The sequence below is a fragment of the Mustela erminea genome, chromosome 2, assembly GCF_009829155.1.
Source record: "Mustela erminea isolate mMusErm1 chromosome 2, mMusErm1.Pri, whole genome shotgun sequence".
In the NCBI taxonomy this organism is placed as follows: domain Eukaryota; kingdom Metazoa; phylum Chordata; class Mammalia; order Carnivora; family Mustelidae; genus Mustela; species Mustela erminea.
Genome location: NC_045615.1, coordinates 116887187 through 116910432, shown reverse-complemented (window position 1 = coordinate 116910432; position 23246 = coordinate 116887187). Strand labels below are relative to the sequence as shown.

The following is a 23246-nucleotide window of genomic DNA, read 5'->3' as shown; positions in this document are numbered from 1 at the left end:
AAGGTCTTCTGGCTTTCGCACTTCACTTTGAATTGTAGATCTACCACTCTAATCATTGTTAGCTCTTCCTAGCATCAATTCCATTTGTAGTAGCCACAACATCCTTCGTGCTTACAGATACCATTTCCCCTGTTCTTTGACAGTATGTTCTTTCATTATACACCACATGCTCTTTCCCATTACATCACAGGTGAAACTTTTAAGTTAACCTGCTTTCTTGTGGTTGCTATGTTCTACACATCACCACTGATTCACTGTGGTCGGTGACCAACGGCTAACCCCAAAATGCAATCAGAGTGTCTGCTTTCTTGGACCATTCCTGGCACCAAATCTTTTAAGTTGGGTTCCATGAACAGTACACAGAAGCAAAGATGAGTGTTCAGGAAGTTTACTAAGGATTACACTTAGGATCAACAGCAGTGGAAGGGAAGAAAGGACAGTAGGATCACATAGAGCAAAAAAAAAAAAAAAAAGGGCTGTGACGCTGTTATATAATACTGTTCCTGGTTCCTGAGAGGTAACTTCTAAACCCTTGGAATTTGCCAAGTTATAAGACTGTATTTACCATTTACTAAAAGGGTCTGGCCCTTTTAACACTTATCAGAGCTATAACAGATGACATAGCTTTTTTTGTATTTAGCTGTTCAACGCCTCTCTTCCTCTGATAAGTGTTATGAAGGCAGGAACTATGGCTATTTTGTCCTCTCCAGCATCCCCAGAACTAAACTTAATGCCTGACATGTAGCTTTAATAAATACTCATTGAGCAACTATGTAAATGAAGTAATTAAGATAGATAATAGTGATAAAGTGTAGCAGTTAATAGTGTGGCTCTGTAATCAGGCTGGATGCAAACCTTCCAAATCCTAACTTGTCCATGGAGAGTTCCGTAAAGGAGTTCTCCCCTTGCACAGCAGACAAACTTCAGGTTATCAGTTCACATTAAGTTTGCCAGACTGGTGGAACTTACCCTCAGTAACCAAACCCTAGAACAGTGTGGAATGAGAATCCTTATTTATCATCAGCAGCAGCACAGCATGGCACTTATGCACAAAGACTATCTGGGAAACAGTCATTTTGACCACAGTGCTTACTTACCCTGTTTTGTACATCATTTTCTTCACCTGTGAAGGAGTCTAACTCATAGCACCCAGCTCAAAGTTGTTGTAAGGATCAGGTAGGTTAAAATATATAAGAAACAGTGTCTGGTACCCAGTAAATTCTTTATATGTGTTTGCTATTATCATGATTATTTATTAATTTAGGTTGGAAGACATCTCTGGCTGGACACCTGGTGCTGGTTAGCTGCATAAGACATTCTCTCTAGGTGAATAAATTTATGCCATAGATAAATGATAGATCAGATGGTTATCTAGTGGACAAAGAGATGGCATAAAGGAAATATTCTTTGGCATTTCCAAAAAGCTGTAGGGACCTGGTAGGCAGCTCTTCTCTAGTCTACAGACAGTTCTATCTGAAAATCTAGGGTGGATTATCTAGGCACAGTACTCTGCCCCTCTTCACCAGCACTGTGAACATTCTAGCAGATTTTGGCTCTTTGTTCTCCTTATTATAGATTCTAGAAAGGCCACTATCTTTTTGTAAGTATGGCTTTTCTTCATTCAGATTACAACACGATTACAGTACTGTTTTCTTTAGGTATACCCTAAGCCCAAGGCAGAAGCATCACCACTTTAATTTCAGTTCCTCCTTTACCAAGTCTCCTTGCACTTTTATGCCAGGCTGATGCCTCTTAGGGTGAGGCACTTATTTTTTTTTTTTCTTAAAGATTTTATTTATTTTATTTGAAAGAGTGACAGAGAGCATGAGCGGAGGGAGGGGAAGAGGGAAAGGGAGAAGCAGACTCCCCACTGAGCAGGAAACCAGATGTGGGGCTCAATCCCAGGAGATCATGACCTGAGCCAAAGGAGGACAATTAACCAACTGAGCCACCCAGGCGTCCCTGAGTGAGGCACTTCTGCAGGTACAATTCTAACCTTTCCCCTCATCATTTCTTTGAAATTTTAAAGTACTTAATAGTAGCCCTTAAGCTGGGAAACTGATATGCCCTGGGGGCAGAGATCCACAAAAGTTGTAAGAGTCACTTAACCCCAACAGTTTGCTGTGGCTTTAGGGACAGCTATTATGACAACGTGACTTACCTTTCTCAGCCTTAGTGTCCACATTTATAGAATAAGACCTACCTTGCAGTGTTACTGTAAGACTGAGGTCAGAAGTAGGGTTAATACTGTGGAATCACATTACAGTCACACAGAGGAAAAAAGAAAAACAAACAAACAAAAAAAACGAATTATGCCCTTACTGCCAATTTTCTCTTCCAGTAAAAAACATCTACAGGTTGAACGTATGTTATTCTTGCTGGGCAAAAAAGGGGGCAAAATGCATCAAGGCAAGTCCTTCTATTTTCTCACCTCAGTTTCCTTAATATAACTGAAAGGGTCTAGGTCAGTGGCTGCAAGTTCAAGTTTGAGAGTTACAAAGTACTGGGTTCCTATTCTGACTCCGCACCTTATCACCTAGCTGTTATCTCAGTTTCTCAACCTCTCATGGTGTCCGGTTCCCCTGAAGCCAGGATAACACAGATGGACAGACTTTCCTAACTGGGACTAGACTTTCTTCTCTTTCAATTTCCTAAATCAGAGGGGAAAGAAAGCCATAGGGGATTACCCCTGTGAACAGCCACACCGCAAGCTAAGAGGCCAAGCAAGGGGTTAGAGGCCCGAGAAGCCGAAGCGGGGCGGGCCAACGAGACCGCGGCAGGAAGGGCCTGGAGTTCCCGCCTCCGATGCGTGCGCGCACCATGCACGCATGCACGCACGGCACGCACAGCACGCTGCGGAAGCGCGCGCGCGCAGGCCCAGCCCTCGTCGCCGCCGCCATTTTAGCTCCTGGTTCCGGCCGCACGGTGTAGGCTGTTGTAGCGGGGAGGGGTGGGGGTCCTCCAGAGTTAAGTAGCTGCCCTCGACTGTACCGATACAGCCGCTAGCTTCTTTTTTTCTTCTTCTTCTTTCATAACCGCCCGCTCGCAAAGTCCGAAGATGTCCAAGCGGCACCGGTTGGACTTGGGGGAGGATTACCCCTCCGGCAAGAAGCGTGCGGGGACCGATGGGTAAGCCAGGCCGGGGGCGCGAGGCAGCGGCTCGGGCTTTGTTGGGGTCCCGGAGGAGAGCGGGCCAGGATCGGCCTAGCCACGGGCCTTGGAGCTCGACCCTTTGTTTCCCTCTGGGCTCGGCTCACTAGCGGCGGGTCGGGGAGAGCGGCGCCACTCCCGGTGTTCGGCTGGGCAAGGGCGCGGGGAGATGTGTGGCGCGGCCGCCGCCCGGCCCAATCGGGAGGGTGGAGAGGCCTGCGTGGCCACGAGGGCACCTCCTCTCGGAGCCGAGCCGGAGTCACTTCGTGGGGAGCAAGCGGGAGGGAGTCGCGCACCTCGTGGTCTGGGTTCCCGGGTGAGGTCTGGAGCCGGGGAGACTGTGGGGGAGGGCGCGGCGGGAGCATTCGCATCCAAGGGCAGCAGCTACTTCTGCGGCGGAGCGATCGCGGAGAGGTCTTTGGGGGGCGGCTGGGTGCCCCCCAAGGAGAAAGGCAGGGGGCAGAAAGTGAGGAAAGCGCGTGGATTCTTGTGTAGGTTGAGATGGGGGTGGCGGGAGTCGAGTGAGGCGTGCCAGGAGAGTTCTCGGGGAAGGGAGAGTAGAGGGCCTGCCGGGAGAAAGGAAAACGTGGAGTACCGCTGATGGGTCGGAGGGCTGGTGGTTTGGAGCCGCTGCATTTGTAGTTTGGCGGGAGAGCTTGTGCCTCAGTCCATTCAAACACTTCAAAGTAGATAGTAGGCAAACTTCCGCTCTCTGCCTACGCTCCCGCCATCTCCTTTATTTCCTGCTTTGGCTGAAACAGTGGTTATTGGGCAGTCGTGGGATGGGAATTAGAAGGCATTTTTCCCCCCCTTTAAGAAGTTTTTGTTTTATATCCCCACTCCTTCGTTAGTAGCTTTGGAAACATGCAGACACTTCTCAAAAAAATGTCTTTAGTATTTTAGGAAAATGTCGCCCGTGGGGAGATTGTTAGGGAGTTGAAACACTTAGACTCTTGGTGTTTCAGATTGCTTTCCCGTAGCATTTCCTGAAAGTTACAGAGGAATTTAACAATTTACTAGCAATTTCATCAAAATCACCTCTCGACCGTTGTGTGTTTTCATTCCTGAAGTTAAGAAAATTATTTGGGTAGTTCAGGTCAGAAAACAGAAGTGTGCATATGCAAATACTTTCCATGATTTAATTGTGTGTGTGTAAAGAATGTAAGGAATCACTGTGTCACGTTATCTATATAAGTTCTATGAATTTTTGTTCTCCCAAAGTTTTTCATTTCTGTTGGTTTCCAGTATCAATGTTGAGTGTGTCTGTGTGTCTCTGGAGTGTAAGCCTGGGGAAGGATGTACTTTTTAATACTTTTCTATGTACTGAATGTGGAAAGCAAAAGTATATCATATTTTAATCATGTAAAATTTTTAGTTTGCAATGTTAGACATTAGTTTTCTTTCTTTTTAGGTTACTAGTTTTCTCTCTTTAGGATCTTCTCCTCCCCATCCCCCAGCAAAACTTCAGCGTTTTTGGTTAAAGACTCCTTTAGAGCTGAAAGTTACTTTGGAGAGTATAAGCATCATCCGCTCAGGGGATGACAAATGGAGATGCAGAGTTAAGGTGGCTTGTGCAACCTTACACAGTGTACAGCTCGATGTAGAACCTTGATCTTTTCATTCTCACTTTTAGCCTCTTGCTTTTTTCCATTACAGCATAGAATATGGCTGTAGTTAAGTCAGTGCAGCCTATTTTAATGACATTTGTAATGGGTTGGTAAAGTAGGGAACACTTGGTTCTTGGTTTCTGGGAGTAAAAATAAATAGTCATGTCACCTGGCTAAGATGCAACTGATGTCTCTCAAAAGAGTTCAGATTGGAACAAAAGACACTGGAATGCAGTGAATTCATTTATTTGTGTGTGTGTGCGCGCGCGCGCGTGTGCGTGCATTCATATTTGTGTGTTTGGGATCAGTGGCTGTGTGTGTGTGTATATTGCTCCCTTTTTCTTGCAAAACAGCCTTAGTAAATTAAGGATTTTTTTTTAGGTATAGGATGGTGACCTTTTGATTCTCTTGGATATTATATCATATCTGCCTGTTGGTAAAGGAGAGTTCATCTTTGAAGTCAAGTCCAAGTTTTGAGATAATTCTGGAGAGAAATTTGTATAAACATTTCTGTATCATTTCTCATACAACCAATTCTTTTGCAGTGGGTTACATTTGTACTTGGGTTCTCCCCTCCCCCTGCCGCCAGTTCGATAATTTTGAAAGTCACTTTTGTTGACTGCCGTGCAATCTTTTTTTTTTTTTAATTAACATATAATGTGTTATTAGGCCCCGGGGTATAGGTCTGTGAATCACCAGGTTTACACACTTCACAACACTCAACACTGCACATACCTTCCCGAATGTCCATAACCCAGCCACCCTCTCCCTACCTGCCATGCAGTCTTGAAGTAGGGGGAGTGTTTTTTGTTTTTTGTTTTAAACCCTTGTAGTTATTAACAAGTGGTTTTATCTGAGGGAGAGAAGCTTGCCAGTCCTATGAACTTCGCTGCTGAGCATGACTGGTTCATTCCCCAGTACTGAAAAGGAAAGTAATTTGGTGGGAGATTTCATTTAGATTCAAGTCCCAAACTATATGGCATTTCTTATTCTTGCTGTATTTTTGTTTGGAGGTCAGGTAGAGAAGTTGAAAGTTTCTGTTACATACTGACATTACTACTTTTTCATCATCCCACAAGTTTTGCTTTATAAAATTACTAAGAAAAAGACAACTGACGTATGGAAAACTTTGTGAAAGTAAGGACACTTTCCATTTTTATGTTTGTTTTGGAGAGGACTTCCTAATAATAAGCGCTTTTTTCCTTAATTGTGGAAAAGTGAAACAAATATAGCATATGTAGAGTACATACTGTGCTCCCAAAACTATTCTGGGTGCTGTATATATATACCACTTTTTCATTACAGCCCTATGATACAGGTGAGGTTAAGTAATTTGTCCCAGGGAATACAAGAAATGTTCATACATAAAGAAATAAAGAAAAGAAAGAATTAAATAAATAAAGAATAAATAAAGAAAAATTTCCCTGAAATCTTCATCCTTATCTTGAACCACTCAATGAACATTGTTTTTAGTCTTTGCATGTTTATTCACAAATACAAACTGTAATATTTAATATAGATGAAATGTTTCAATATGGGCTGTTTTGTGCTTTGATTTTTAATTACTAAGAAATGTATCAAATTAGAATAGGTGTACATTATCTTTTTCATTTGCTATATCACATTCCACTCATAAAGGGGTGTTGTAACTTATCTACCCAGTTTTCTCCTCTTTGGTGTTTAGTTTCCCAGTCTTTATTGTTTTACAAGTGAAAGGGATGGAGGATATCCTTATGTATACGTATTTGCACACTTAAAATATCCTTCAGAAAATTTCTGGGAGTGAAATTGCCAGAGAAAAAGCAGTGTGTATTTAAAATATTCTGATTTTGGGAACTTGGGTGGCTCAGTCGGTTAAGCAGCTGCCTTCAGCTCAGGTCATGCTTCCAGAGTCATGGATGGGATGGAGTCCTGCATCGGGCTCGTTGCTCAGCGGGGAGCCTACTTCTCCTTCTGCCTGATGCTTCCTTTTCTTGTGCTCTCTGTCTGACAAAAAAATAAATAAAATCTTGAAAAAAAACCCATCTTTTACATCTTCATCAGCAGTACTGTAGTGCCTGTTATTCCATGTAGAATTTTAATACGGTATTGTAATTAAATTAAAAAAAAACCCTTCAGTGATACGCAATATTTATCAGGCATTTACACTGTCCCAGGCACAACTTGAAGCACGTTACATGTACTGACTTAATTCTTTTTTTTTTTTTTTTTTTAAGATTTTAATTTATTTACTTGACAGAGACAGAGAGATCACAAGTAGTCAGAGAGGCAGGCAGAGAGAGAGGAGGAGGCAGGCTCCCTGCTGAACAGAGAGCCCGATGCGGGGCTCTATCCCAGGACCCTGAGATCATGACCTGAGCCAAAGGCAGAGGCTTTAACCCACTGAGCCACCCCGGTGCCCCCTGACTTAATTCTTGAAGTACTGCACAAGATCTGTGAATTAGCCACATTTTATAGACAAGGAAAGAAATAACTGTGGTCATATAGTTAGCTTCAATGCTGAGCCAAGATTGAGCTGAGATAGTTAAGAAACGTGCTTAAAAACTGTGTCATAACTGTGTCTACCTGCCAGGATTGTGGCTGTGTGATCAATAAAGCACTGTTTTTTAGTCAGTTTTTAAGCATCATATCTCAATGAGTAAATCTTTTTAAGAGTAAAACTCCTGTATAATGAAAGAGCCTGTTTTAAAAAAGAAAACAGGCGGGTTGCCCAGGTGGTTCAGTGGGTTAAGCCCCTGACTCTCGAGTTCGGCTCAGGTGATGATGTCAGGGGTTGTGGGATCCAGTCCGGAGTTGGGCTCTATGCTCAGCCAGAGTGCTTGTTCCACTGTTTTGTCTCTATCTCTCTCTCTCTCGAATAAATAACTTTAAAAAAAGGAAAAGAAAACGTATACATGGTGGTCTATTCATTATTTATGAAGTAATGGATTTGAGAGAGCCCTCCATAGCTGTATTTTGATTTTTATCCTCCCACATTGAAAGTAGATAGTTTGAGTGATAGGCAAGATGATTGGATTTGGTTTCTGCATCCTTCCTCTTGCTTTCTTATTTTAATCTCAGGCTATTTTAGTAATATTTATCTCTTTGCAGATAGTAAGTTGAGGCTTACATCTTGCCAGTGGTTGTACAGCTGTGATCTCAGTGCTTCTTTTTTACTCTTTTTGCCCCTATTTCTCAGTCAGCAGTTAAATCTTTGTGTCCTTAGGATGTATTTTATGCTCCCTTTGCTGTCGTTATTTTTGGTAATGAAGTTTCTGGTGAAGTAGGCCCTTTAAAAATGTATCTGTATAGATACTGTAACAAAGCACTGTGGTATGATTTACTTTGTCGATCACTCTCCCTTACCTGTATTTTATAACTCTGGAAAGGTTAGGTTCATATGTTAAGTGCCTGGTGCTAGGAGTGTAGAAGTTCATAAAACTTATATTTTTGTCATATTGTTTCTTGGTGGTCATGTAATGGTCTTCTGTCCCACCCCACTCCTAGAGTACTAGAAACATGAATCCTTTGCATTTAGGCCAGATGTTCTTTAAGGGTTCTTTTATGTTCTGTGACCTTTAATATACATGGTCTTTGAACCATTCATGGCTACAGTGCTTCTCACTTTGCTGGGCACATTTCTCTGTACCCTGTTAGAAACTTTGTCATTCACATTTGGGGCAATATAAATAATTAATGATACTTTAGACCAGCGGCAGAATGAGGTAAACGAAGGATGGTTGATGGCATATTTCAAAGGTAGTCCAGGAAGTTGTGAGTTCTGAGACCTGGTTTTATGTGTTTATTAGGTTATCTTTTGGATTTTTATTTTTTACCCCCTTTGACTTCCTTTCTCTTTGTGTGAAATGGGATAAAAGGCTTCAATCATGGCTTATGTGTCCTGTGATTCTGTAGAAGGTGAACAGAGAGATGGGAGAAAGGATCACTTTTTATATATGTATTTTATATTTATATGAAAAGTATGTATATATGGCTCTATGAAAGTATACATGTGAAAGGTGTGTGGATGTGTTTATATACATAATAAAGCTTTTCTTTAAATTTCTCTGGAATACAATTATATTTTAAGGAGGGACAAAATAAAATAGAGTTGGTCTGCTTACTATTTCTGTAATTGGGGAACCAACCTAATTCCTGCTGGCTCTAGAATTTTAGCTGTATTTTATCTAGGGTTTTCTGTTGTTCTGATGTGCTGTCATAGAGAATGAATGGTCTTTCCTACTTGGCTACTGATAATTGGTGCATGGAAAATTTGTGCGTCTTCTGTGACTTACGAATAAGGAGTAATGACGTGTTAAGTGGCTTGTCTTTACAGCTCTGTTTTGCCTCACTATTTCAGGTCTGGATCCAAATACTTTGTGGCAAGTTTGCTGTAGGATTTGATTTGAAGTAAACTGGATTAGTAGAATAAATAAACAGAGATTATTTAAAAATTATTATTTTATTAGGAATCATGTGTGGTAACTGGCAGTGGATACTAGCATTGAGTACTTAAAGTTGACCTAGAATTAATACAGTGGCCATCTGCAAAATTTTAGCATTTTAAATAACAACTTTTGTTCAGTGAAGCTTGTTTTTAATGGTTGTATTTCACTTGACGAATGTCCAAAGTATACATAGGTTTACAAAGTTTTGCAGTTGCTGTTAAGGATGTTGTGCAAATGAAGACAAAAGAATGAGAGTGTTTTAATTTTAGTTTTTCTGTAGGACAAATACACGGTTAGTAAATAAAACTGGGAAAGTGCTCTGAAGCATAACTCGAAAGCAAACTCACCTACAGTCTTTTATTAACTCATATTTGTATTACCATTAGGGAAATAGAATTGTGTTTTTGTCCAGAAGCCGTTTTGAATTTGAACATACCTTTTCATGTAACTTGAAGGAAATCTGGGGAAAATTGTGATGCATCCTTTTTGCTTTATTTGTTCCTACCTTTTCCCCACCTTTGCCCTCAGTCTTTAACTTCTGCTAAGCAGGCAGGGATTTTACTCTATCAAGTCTGATTTCTCAGACTTGGCGTTATCTCAGCTGGTGGTTAAAGGTATGGAAAGAGACTGTTCCTTAAGAGAACTTGAGGTCTCATCAAAGAGGGAAAGATGTTTATGGATGAGGCATGGAGAATTTTTGATTATAAGGTCTTTTTCATTATTTTCTAAAAATTATTTTTATAAACATATAATGCATTATTTGCCCCAGGGATACAGGTCTGAATCATCAGGCTTACACACTTCACAGCACTCACCATAGCCCTACCCACCCCAATGTCCATAAGGTCTTTTTCGTTATTGAGTTTTGTATTGGTTTATTGGTTGTTGCATATTTCTGTTGTGACTATAACACTGCCAAGAACATTTTGCGTAAAATTCAGAATCTGAATTCTAAATTTTTATTTTTAGGAAGGATCGAGATCGTGACCGGGATCGTGAAGATCGGTCTAAAGATCGAGACCGAGAACGTGATAGAGGAGATAGAGAGCGGGAAAGGGAGAAAGAAAAGGAGAAGGAATTGCGAGCTTCGACTAATGCTATGCTTATCAGTGCTGGATTACCACCTTTAAAAGCTTCCCATTCAGCTCACTCAACCCACTCTGCACATTCAACACATTCGACACATTCTGCTCATTCAGCACACACCGGACATGCAGGACACACATCACTTCCACAGTGCATTAATCCTTTTACCAACCTACCCCATACTCCTCGTTACTATGATATTCTAAAGAAACGGCTTCAGCTCCCTGTTTGGGAATACAAAGATAGGTTTACAGATATTCTGGTTAGGCATCAGTCCTTTGTACTGGTTGGTGAGACTGGGTCTGGTAAAACAACACAGGTGAGTTATTATTGTATACCATGGTATATACTATATTAATGTTCATGTTTACTAAATGTTGCTTATTTGATCCTAGTGTCCTTTACATTGTCTGGTAGAACGTCCCGAAGAATAGCTACTTTGATGTTTAGCACTTTTTAGTAACACACAGTGGGAATCTTGTAGGGAGTGTCTGTTTTCCTGAGTCTAGAGGAAAATAGCAGTGCTGTTTTGTTAACGTTAAGTATGACAGAATGATGCTTTCTGACCACTTTGACTCTTGGGTGGTACAAATTTGGAGGTACAAGTTTTGTTTTCCATTGCTTGAGTATAGAGGTTTGAACCACTGAGGCAGTTTTATTTTTGTTAATCTTTTGTTTGTTTCTTTGTTTCGTTTTGTAATTGTCTTGAATTGGGTGAATATTATCCTGTTTTTAAAAAATGGAAGAGCTAACTAAAGTCTCTTTACCTATGATGTCCACATATATCCAGTTACACACTACCCCCAGATACATAGCAGTGAGCACTAGTGTCTTGTTAGTAATATATCTAGGGTATTTTTAAAAATGGATGAGCTGTGGTTTACTGGGTCCATGTTATAGAACTCTAGGCTGCTTCTAATGGTTGTTTTTCATGAACAGGTAGATCCAAAAGATTATACTATGGAATTTGAATTTTTACAAATCTGATTGGTGAAAATGGTATTTCAGTAATTTTTAATTTGCATTTCCTGCTATGAATGAGGTGTTAACCATATTTTTGTATGCTTGAGCCTAACCACCAGTTAAAAATTTCAAGGAGATTACAGAAGTAGTAGTCCTTGGCCATTGTAGAAAATCTGGAAAATCCAGAAGTTCAAATGAATTTAGTAAGTTCTCTTACTATGTAGAAATCAATATTACTATACTGTGTTTTTTCCTGGCTTGTTTTCCATGTTTATTTACCTGTGACTCATGTTTATAATAATTAAGCATACTGCATGTGCAAGTTACCATTGTTGTTGTTTTTTAAGTTCCATATGCCACAAATCTATCAATTTGGATATATCGTGGAGACATTTTGAAGGCTACAGTGGGAATCAGAATAGAAGGCTTTTAAAGACTGAGCCTTAGTGAATATGGTTTTTCTTAATAAGAAAAGAAAACTTAGTGTTGATGTTAGGAACTGAAACTGATAGGTTTATTTTTATCACCTTACGGAAATTTAAATGTGTGAAAAGATACAACTTATTTTGAAGATTTAGTATTTTAAAGAATTATTTCAGCTGATTTATCTGCTTTGCATAGTACTAATTTATTTAATTAGGAATTGGATAAAGCTAGGCACTGTATCCTTTGTATTTGTTTCAAGAACACTATAAGGAAGTTGTTGGTCACCATTTTCCAGATGAGCAAAATGAGCCTGAGATTGGTAAGAATCTTAGAGGCTTAGTGAGTTGCCTGTGGTTACATAGTAGATTTAGGTGGGCTCAGTATTTAAAGCTTTGTCTCTTTGTTTTATAGCCAAAGTTATATTTATTTCATTTTCCTGTTCTATGGTCTTACATGGTTAACTTTGTTTCAGAGATGAGTTTCTTTAGTAGCAGTTAATGTGGAAGGTCAAGTGATTTCAAAATGAGAGGTTTGTGATTATTTGGATTAATATTTGTAGTGGTTTTTGTTGTTTGTTTTGTGTACTTAAAATCGCAGGCCATTTGGGGAGTTCAGAGGGAAGCTGAACAGCTTAGTGAATTTCACCCAAGTGTTTTTTTGGCATGCTCCTATTAAAGTTTTTTACTCAAAACCATTAAGAGCAAGCCCTTTTGGTTATCTTTTTATGCCTGTCAGAAAATGAGACCCTCCAAACAGAATCTAAAGTATTGACTCTAACTTTTGACTGAGACTCACAGTAAAAGTCATTTTACATTGCAGCTTGGTGTGTTCATACTATTATCCATGTGTAAGAAACTAAAGCCAGTTCAGGATGAACAGAGGCACAAGTTCAGAGAAGAGAAAACTTTGTATGTTCTGGCCGGTATATAGGGTGTGTATAAAGAGGGAGATGGGGCAGGTGGGACTGGAACAGCAAGCTAAGCCTCAGTGTATCGTGCTATAGATCGGGGAGCCATCAGAGCTTTTCAGTAGGGATTTTTACAGAAATGTCCTGTCTAGTGAGAATGTTGACGACAGACTATGTAGGAAGTCATAACAAAAATTTGACTCCTTATAAGGTAGTAGAATGGAGAATAAAGAGTAGATTGGAGTTAGAATGTTAATATTACTGTTGGGACATAGGAGGGATTAGTAAGTATAGGAGGAAGGTGTGAAATAGTTTTGGTTTTGAACTTGTTGAATTTGGGATACCAGTAAAATATTCATTCCTCAAGTGGAAATGACCACTAGGTTAGGATGGGAAACATAGTTAGGATTGTCAGTGTATTACAGGTAATACTAGAAGTCAGGAGAGTAAATAAGACCAATCAGGATAATGTTCTTAGAAATGTGAATAGATGCATTGCCTGCGCCGTTTTCCAAATATTGTCTGGGAAACCTGGAAGGTTCCTGAAACTCAGAGGTCCTGGGATTTTCTTTATATACTTCCAACAAAACAAAAATAGTGCAATATATTCAAAATTGAAACCGATAAGAGAATTCAGCAGTCTTCTATTAAGCCAGACATTAGAGATATGCAAAAATGCAAAACAATGTATTCTTTCTGCTAATTTTTTCTTTCTTCTCTTTTTTGGTTTGGAAGATGTAATTATTTTTCATAGAAAATGTTTTTGGTAGCATAGGATAGGTTTTTATTGTTAAGAATTGATAAATACTCTAAAAGTTTTTCAGTTTTAATTTCCTCATATAGTAAAGTCTGTTAGTTATTTGGCATCCTTGATTGTTTTAAGAGTAAAAAGAAGTCCCGAGATCAGGGTTCAAAAACTGCTGAATTGGCCAAAAATGCTTGTATCTTAATTTTAAAGTGGAAGCAAGTTACCCATTTCACTGGAGTGAATTTTAAAAGCTTTGAACATTCTTGCCTTGAGAATTCCAAATGGTTTTAAATAGTTTTAACTGAATGGTAAATGTTTGTTTGAATTTCATTTTGTTTGGTCTTACAAAGTGCATTTTGCCTTTGCAAAAGGCTTGCAGAAATGAAGATAAATATATAAAACTTAGCTGGAAAACCACTTAAACTTTGGTTTGTGGGTTTATGGACCTAGAGAGACCCTTCTCTTTTAGGGTAGTATTTATTTCTGTTCATTTTAAGTCCTTTAAAGATACGCATTGTTAAGTTCTTAGAGAAGTGATATAGTCACCCTTCTCCCCTTTTAGATATTTGTAAGTGAAAACAGTTATCCCCAAATTGTAGAAGTAACCTAACTAAAATGTGGCAATGGTACGACAACCAATATTCTTCAAATATGTTTGTAATTCTTTACCGAAACCACCCCCACCTGCATTTTCTGCGGCATTTGAGTTTGACAAGCTTTTGGATGCTTTGATGGAGGCCCATCATGACTTTAATGCAGTGGATTCCCATTTAATATAGTGATTACTTAGATTTTTCCCATGGTTCTTACCTAGGTAAGTGAGTGAAGAGCCAAGAAATTAGAGGTTCTGTTAGCTTCTGTTGATAATGGAACAAGGGAGAAATGCGCTGTCGTCATGGAAGCCAACTAACTTGTGCTTGTTGGTGTTTTTTCTTGCTTTTGTAGGTGCCATCGAGTTTGAGATTGACAGTTACTGAAATTGACTTTTAAGATGGCACCTAAGGCATTCCATTGTGCATACTTCTCCCAAAAGCAGAAGAATAGGGGTTAGATTCTGCTGGTTTACAAACCAAATTTGAATTGACTTAAAAGACATAGCTTTATAACCACAAGGGTTGTGATTTCTATTTTCATCTGCATTTTGTAATCAGATTGTATAAGAATTTAATAATTTCTGAGAAAATTTGTGGAAACTCACATTTGTTAAAAAGTAGAATTTTTTATAAGTTGGGTTTTTCCAGTATATAGAGAAACGTTTAATGATCTAACAGTTGATGCTGTAGAGCGTATTTAGCACAGCTTCAGTGGACCTAGCCTGCTCTGGAGTATTATGTCATCAGTGTATGACCCCTTGGCTTGGAGGGCTCATGCTATAAGTTAGAGCTCTAATACTTGGTGTGCCTAATTGATTTTTGCTTTAAATTATTAGAATGCAATAAAATATATGTTGAATATGCCTGATGTGCAGGCAGAGTAGAATTAATTTAAATTTGAAATTATTTGATAGATTCCACAGTGGTGTGTGGAGTACATGCGATCATTACCAGGACCCAAGAGAGGAGTTGCCTGTACCCAACCCAGGAGAGTTGCTGCAATGAGTGTGGCCCAGAGAGTTGCTGATGAAATGGATGTAATGTTGGGCCAGGAAGTTGGTTACTCCATCCGATTTGAAGACTGCAGCAGTGCAAAAACCATTCTTAAGTAAGTACTGTCTTTGAAAATGCATACTTTGTTTCTCTACTTTTAGTTTTCTGCCACTAGATAGAGGGCTTTGTTAGGGGAGTCTCAAAATCATCCAAATTTAGAATAGTCCAGAGAGGACCTTCTTAGACTTAATAAATGACTTTTTAAGATGGATTCTTTTTTTACCAGCAGTATATACAGCTGTTCAAAGAAATTTTTCTTTGAACAAAAATTGATTTTGTTCAAAATTTTCTTTGATCAAAGAAAGATTTCTTACTAGCAATATATTTATATAGTTGTTCAGTAGACAGTGAGCTTCAAAGGTCAGATTTTAGTTATTCGGTGCTATATCTTGGGTGAAATGTTACAGCATTTAAATGTGGTAGAAAAGTGATACATCTTAGTGAAAGATAGTTATTTCTAGAAAGAATGATGTGTGGGATGGGATAGAAATTATTTGGCGCTTTTAATGTTAATTATACAGCTATTACTGTACATATGTTATGAGCTAAAAGGAGGAATCTTTTGTTCTGTAATATACTCTTGGAGTCTCCCCAAAGTCCTTTACCTTTTCTTTTATTGCTGTGGTGCACAATTGACTACCCTGTTGAGCTTCCTTCTAGTATTTTCTTTATAACTGTCCTAATTTTTTTCTTCTTATACTGTATTCTGCATAAGTTGTGAGATACTGCCTGATGGTAGTTCTTTTGAAAATCTTCCCCTTTTGTTGCTTCCGTTTATTCTGTATATATGTGACATTTAAATCATTTTTTAAAAATGATTTCTTTGTCACGATGTATTCTCCCTGAGGTTTTTTAAAAGACAATTTTGGAACAAAATGTTACATGGGCAGTGAAATGAGTCATTGGTGGCAGAAATATATAGTCTTATGAGGGAAATAATGTATTACAGAAATTTTCAAATGAATGCAGAAGTATGATAGTATAATGAACTCCCACCTGTTTATCCAGCATCTTCAACCTTGGGCTGTCCTGTTTCATCCAAATCCCAACTTTTCCCTGTCCAATATAATTTTAAGCAAATGTTAGATATTATATACTTTCATTTCTAAATATTTCAGTGTACATAGGTCAAAGATGGTTTCTTATATAGCTATGATATTCATAACTTTAAAGATTTCCTTAAAACCAATCACTTTTCAAGTTTCATGTGAGTTTTTTCTAGTTTCTTTGATAATTATTGGAACTTCAGGTTAAAGTATCACTGTTGTTTTTGATAGCAACTGGACAGTTGTCTATTAAATCAGCTTGTCTTTGACTTTAAGGCATGTTTTTGGTTTATATCTTAAGTTTCATTGAGTATGTCTTTTTTTTAAAAATTTTTTTTTTTTTAAGATTTTATTTATTTGACAGAATGAGAGACAGAGAGGGAACACAAGCAGAGGGAGTGGGAGAGGAAGAAGCAGGCTTCCTGCTGAGCAGGGAACCTGATGCAGGGCTTAATGCCAGGACCCTGGGATCATGACCTGAGCTGAAGGCAGATGCTTAATGACTGAGCCATGCAGGTGCCCCTGAGTACATCTTTTTAGTTTAGTGATAATCTCATTATTGTTCACTTGTAATTATGATATAACCAATGAAGGAGTTATATAAAATCATAACGTAAGATTTCATACTAATTTAATATGCAGATAATGTCAAGGACTTGAGGACAATAAAGGGCAGATTTTACTCACCTTGAGGAGAAATAATTATTTTGACATTTGATTCACTAAGTATTGAATATTTCTTGGCAAGCCACATTTGAGCAGGGAAAATGGAATTTGGAATTGGGCAAGGAAAGTTACATGTAATACTGGGTTAGAGTGTGTGTGTGTGTGTGTGTGTGTTAGTGTTAGGAAGTGGTAGGCTTTCGAAAAATGTATGCTTGTGAAAGATTTTGGTTCGGTTAATAGGGAATGAGAAGTAACATATAAATAGATTCGATAGATCAAAATGAACATATTTTTGGCATTGGGATGTTTTCTTATGTGAAATGGTTCCCAGAGGCTATAACTAAACTTTAAACAAAAAAGCCCACCTAATTCTGGACAGAGCTAGCTTACTGGGTTATCTTTTAGAATCTGAAGAGCTAGAAGCTTACCTAATACTGTCTTTAAGTGATACTAAAATTAAATCCTATTTAATTGTATGGAATGTATGATAGTTTTGATAGTAGGAATACTTCAAATGGAGTGTCGTATGAATCTGTAAATGTATTTGGTATAGTCCTCTATCATCTCATGTCTTGAGAACCCCAGATACTAAAAACAGCTAGAACTTAAACTTAAGGAGGATCAGTTACATAGTTAATTAGCTAGGAAGAGTGAATACCTAAGACAGCCACCAGTCAGTCTCCTCCTTCAGCTATTATACACAGTTGACCTTTGAGCCACAATGGGGGTTAGAGCAATAGCTCTTCCCACCCCCTGCAGAAATCAGTGTCTAACTTGACTCCCCTACAAATTACCTAATAGCTCACTTCACCAATAACAAACAGTTAACATATATTTTGTATGTTATTTATGTATTATCTACCATATTCTTACAGTAAGGTAAGGGAAAAATCACAAGAAAATAATCTATAGTCCTGTACTATATTTATTGAAAAAAAATCTGTATGAGTAGATATGTGTTGTTCATACCTGTGTTGTTTAGGGGTCAGGTGTGGTTATAAAAATGCCTAGGAATCCATTATTCTGCCCAAAAAAAGGCTTTTAATTTTCACTAAGAATGGTAAAGAGGACTAACTTCTGAAAATTCTGTCTGAGGGACTCAGAATTCAATCATACTCTTTGATTTCATTGTTGACAGTAAACAAATAGTTTTTTACTAAATTAAATTTGTTTGAGAGTACTTTAGTTAAAGTAGTATATCTTTAAATCATCTCTATTCATATTAAGGACCCAAAGGTACTTTTTCTGGTGTTTGGGACATATACCCATAAATTCTAGATTCTAGATCTAGTATTGTACTGTTTTCAGAGAATTGGATCTAGTGTAAATTAGTGCACTCTCTATCAGACTAGTCTTAAAAGTCTGTCTGTCCAGTCCCAGTAGATGAGTTAGTTTTCAAACTGCCACAGCTGTAAATCATTTTTAAATTTCATTTGTGATTTTTGCCTGCTCCCATCACTTTTCTGAAGTATTCCTTTTACAGTATGCTTAACTTTCCTTTTGCCATTTTGGCTTGGAAATTATGAAAAAAAGAAAAAAATCCAAAAAACCCCAAGTAAATTAGCTAAAGAAGAGCACATCTGTCAGTGGGAGATGTTGCCAAGTTTGTGATTGGTCAGTGAAAAATCTCTTAATTCACTTTAAGGAAGAAGAGATGATACTCTTGCAGGGGATTTTAAGAAGCACTTTGGAGTTCCGACAAATTTTAAGAAATCTGTTCTTTGTTTATTTTGAGGGAGCTGATAATTTTTTTATGGAATAAAACAGTATGGTAGTCTTGAACCTTCAGGGAGACATAATATTTGACGTTGGTAATTTTGTACCTAATTAGTTATTTTCTTTTTGTATCTTCTCCCCCAAGCTGCAGAATTCTGAGGTATTTTGATATTGAGTGAACCCAGTGATTTACATAAGTAATGTTTAGTTAGTCGTAAAGTTAGTTAATTGAGTGCTTTCTCTGTGTTGGACAGTGCCAGCTAGATACTAAAAAGCTGATCTCGTTCTTGTCCCCATAAAGTAAGTGCAATTTCACATTGTGATTAGGCTTCTGAAAGAGAATACCAGAGTTTGTATGAAGGCATGATTTGGAAATTCAGTTTAGACGGGACAAGAGAAGATGGAATAAAAGCCTAAGTTGAATAATGGTTTGCCTGGGTTTGGGGGTACAGGGAGCAGAGCTTTCTTGGCAGACGGAACAGCATTTTTTTTTTTAAGATTTTATTTATTGATCAGGGGAGGGGCAGAGGGAGAGGGAGAAGCAGACTCCGCTGATCAGGGAGCCTGATGCAGGGCTCGAGCCCAGGACGCTAGGATCATGACCTGAGCTGAAGGCAGACACTTAACTGACTGAGCCACCCAGGTGCCCATCGAGCAACATTTTTAAAACCTTTTTTTCTGAAGTGGGGGAAAGAGTTTACTTGAGAAGATACTGCAGTTTGTGTATTCTTTCAAGTATCCAAATGATTTGTTTAAGTCAGTATTTCCATGCCTCATCACTTGAGATGATATAGGACTGGTTTATGGATAGTATGAATAATTAAAGATTGGTTTCTTTCTTTTGCCTGGTTGGAGTATAAACGCTTTGGGAAACAGAGTTTGTGTCTATATCTGTATACTTGCCTTGTGCATGGAACTTCAAAAAGAAAAAAAAACCTGATTTGGAAAAGGCAACAGGAGAGTGTGAAATTTATCACTACACTGTAGATTGTGGGTGAATCTTCAACATAAATGTGAAAAACTGATTGGTTTTCATGAAAAGGCATTTTCCTTGATTTCTTGGTGGAGACAGCATGATGATAGGGTGATTTGGTGTATATAATTTATAATTTGGTTTCTATTCTGAATCTTTTGGTTTTGGGCGTCAGATTCATTTCAATTTTGGGATGGGTCAAAGGCTAAGGAATTAATCTGGGGTAATGTTTATGGAGTGAAGGTGGTGTAGCTCTTTCCTTCAAGGATGCATGTTTTGTAAGACCACCATCCTGAGTTGTTTATGGTATATATAGCTTCAGGACAAGCTGCTGGAAAAATCTAGAAAACTTAAGGACAGGATATAGTTTAAATCTATAATCAGGTGATAAAGGAGAAATGAACAGAACTTGGGGTCTCAAGGTGTGATAAACCCCTTGTAAAGTTTGAGGAAGAAAAGTTTTGAACTAACCAGCCAAAGAAGTGCTAATCTCCATAATACGAGTCAGAGACTTTCCACATTTTTTTAATTTCCAAAAGGCAGTCTAGATGAGAAGATGGAAGAAAATCTAAAAATATTTAATAAATATGAGATTCCAGTACAAACACTGCTACAATAAGGAGTTGGCTGGTACAGGACCTTTAAGGTTGACACTGGGGAGAATTTACCAGACATTGTTGTAGCAGCTTCTCATAGCAGATTCTTTGTGGCTTGAGTTAGAAGCACCAACTGAATAAGGACTATTTAGAGATTCCACAGTGGGTTTCCAATAAGGCAGCCTTATTAAAAAGTAGATGAGCTGAGAAGAGAATCAAAGGGAAATACATCCTAAGCCACAGACAAAGCTTACGGGGCTGGAGTTGTGTCCTAGCTTTGCTACTTATTAGCTGCGATCTTGGCAATGTTAATTAGCCTCCCTGTGCTTATTGCTTTTTCAGAAGATAGAGCTGATAATAACTACTTCATATGGTGGTTCTGAGATAAAATAAGTTAATTTGTGTACAGCCTTTAGAGTAATTCCTGTCGCCCAGCAAGTGCTAACTCAACATTTCTACACTGCTGCTGCTGTTAGGGGTGGTAGATTTCCAGTTTGAGAAATTATTGGATCTTATTAAGCAGTTAACCTAGTTAATTAAAAAGAGACATAAAAACAGCTTAATAAAGTTCTTTTTAATACAGCACTTGAATTACAATTTGGGGATTTTAACTTGAATTAAAACTTGGGTATTACTTGTCACTATGAAATGAATGAATGAATCCAAATACTCTTTTAGGGCTGGAGGTAAGCCATGGAAATAGGCCTGGTACTTTAAAGACCATTAATTACATAAACATTAATTATAAATTAATTTATTGAACATATGTTGTAGAGTAGGCTTTGTTCTAAATCAGGTATAGCACTGGGGTTAGATAAGGTAGTTTTACTAAATCTTTAGAAAGGGGTAGTGATAAAGAACAAATATGGTTATTTACCACTTAAGCATTTTCTGTCAGGCTGAAAACTCATCGTTGTCACCTTAGAGTTAGAATTCTTTGATTTTTTTTGTTCATAAAAAGCTAACTTGATTTCCTAAAGGTATGCATATATTGCATTTGGTCTTTGTGTTTATACTTAAGTACTTGCAAGGGTTTAGTTCTAGAAGGCTCTTTGTTTATAGTGTTTAACATCTTATAAAATGTTAAATAAAACCTATGCATTTATACTAGCTTTCTGTGAATTTTGTTGAGGAATGGACAGTCTATTTTGAAAAGGTAATTTGCCTGTTTTTAATTTCTTAGGTATTTCTTTTGCTTGATACATAGCTGACTGAATCATACCAATATATTTTAGCTGTTTGCCCGGATAAAGCTGTATGCTTTGAATGCTGATCTCAGAAGTATGAGGCTGTCTGTACAGGTTATATATAAGTGGGGTTTGCGGTTTTCTGTTTGCTTTCTTTTTGTCCATTTTTTGGTATTAGAAATGCATTGGAACACTGTAGATTCCAAATTGTTCAAAATACTGTGTCGTACCTTTCCATGTGACTGTTCACATCTTGTAGTTTGTTCTTTGTTGTGATTCTAGTAAGATTAGTGTTGTTTAAATATATCAAGTTGAACTTGACCCTATATAAATGTTTGCTTATCCCTTTACAAATGAAAGGAATATTAAGTACACAAACGAACTGTGTTAGTGTCACTAGTTCTTCTCTGACTTGGTTGGGGACTTAAGCCGTGAGGCAATTAAGAATGTAGTTTTAGGGGGCGCCTGGGTGGCTCAGTGGGTTAAGCTGCTGCTTTCGGCTCAGGTCATGATCTCAGGGTCCTGGGATCGAGTCCGGCATCGGGCTCTCTGCTCAGCAGGGAGCCTGCTCCCCCCCCCCCCCCGCCTGCCTCTCCATCTACTTGTGATTTCTCTCTGTCAAATAAATACATAAAATCTTAAAAAAAAAAAGAATGTAGTTTTAGTCACATGAATTATATAGATGATTTCACAAAGGAGAAGGTATTTCATCTGAGCTGAGAAGGATGGATGGACTTAGATAGATTAACTTAGCTAGGTTTTAGGTAGAGTAGAAGTTCCTAAACTACCTTAAGTTCACATGCTTAATGTCTCAGTGATTTTTCAAGGTACCCTAACGCCTGAAGAAATGACTCAGAATTTCATTTATTTATTGGTTTGGTCCTAAAAACTTAGTTAAGTATTTATGTCCTAACAGCTTAGTAGCCTTTAAACAAATACCACACATACACTGGAATCAAAACTTTTTTTTTTTAAGATTTTATTTATTTATCCAACAGAAGGAGATCACAAGTAGACAGAGAGGCAGGCAGAGAGAGAGAGAGAGAGAGAGGGAAGCAGGCACCCTGCTAAGCAGAGGGCCCAATCAATGCGGGACTCGATCCCAGGACCCTGAGATTATGATCTGAGCTGAAGGCAGCAGCTTAACCCATTGAGCCACCCAGGTGCCCATCAAAATATTTTTTTTTAAAGATTTTTATTTATTTATTTGACAGAGAGAGATCACAAGTAGGCAGAGAGGCAGGCAGAGAGAGAGAGAGAGGAGGAAGCAGGCTCCCTGCCGAACAGAGAGCGGGTTGTGGAACTCCATCCCAAGACCCTGAGATCATGACCTGAGCCAAAGGGAGAGGCTTAACCCACTGAGCCAGCCAGGTGCCCGGAATCAAAATATTTTTATTTCATTCTTAAAGCACCATTATCTACTAGTGTGATGTCAGTTTCTTAAACTATGGAGTTGAGTTGGACACTGCCGCCTTTATTTACTGTTCTACACTGATATTTGCCTTATATTTGCTTTTTGTTAGAGCGACTATCAAAAATTAAGCCTTGCAAAGATAGTATCTTTGAAAGGAATACACATAATGAAGTACCTCTGCTAGTGGTTCTGTGGCATCACATGTCAGTTATGGAAGATGATAATATAAATTGTTTTGAATCTTAGGCAAGAACATAGTTATTCTCTGGAAATAGGGTATCATTTAACAAATTGAATCAATTTACTGTAGCAAGTTAAGTGACCTGTTTATATCCAAAGAAGGAAGTAGTCTACTCTTCTCTTGACTGGTTATATAAATAGATGTTAAAGTTCTACAGTAATCTAAACTTGGACTGTGCTAGGGAATTATACATAAACTGTCCTTTAGGTGATCTTATTGAACAACCAAATACCTTATTTTTTAAAACTGCCGTGTTCACATGATCAGGTTTCTAAAGGTTTTTTTTTTTTTTTTTGACGTAACTTCGTAGAACTATATAAATTGAGAAATACAATGCTAGCATTATAGACACTGAAGACATTAAGTTAGTGATGAATCCAGAAATAGCCAGATCACCTACAAGAGGTAAATGACTTCATTTTTAACTGACTTATGTGGGGTTTTTTT

General features: G+C 38.2%; 1 protein-coding gene across 1 annotated transcript in view; it reads left to right on the top strand.

The window, feature by feature from the left end:
- Nucleotides 1–2881: 2881 nt before the first annotated feature.
- Nucleotides 2882–23246, top strand: part of DHX15 (DEAH-box helicase 15) — a 57396-nt gene continuing 37031 nt past the window's right edge. Inside the window, exons 1-3 of the mRNA XM_032333995.1 lie at nt 2882–3129; nt 10154–10589; nt 14822–15015. Coding sequence (XP_032189886.1) covers nt 3059–3129; nt 10154–10589; nt 14822–15015 — 701 coding nt within the window. The 5' untranslated portion in view covers nt 2882–3058. The remainder of the gene's footprint in view (nt 3130–10153; nt 10590–14821; nt 15016–23246) is intronic.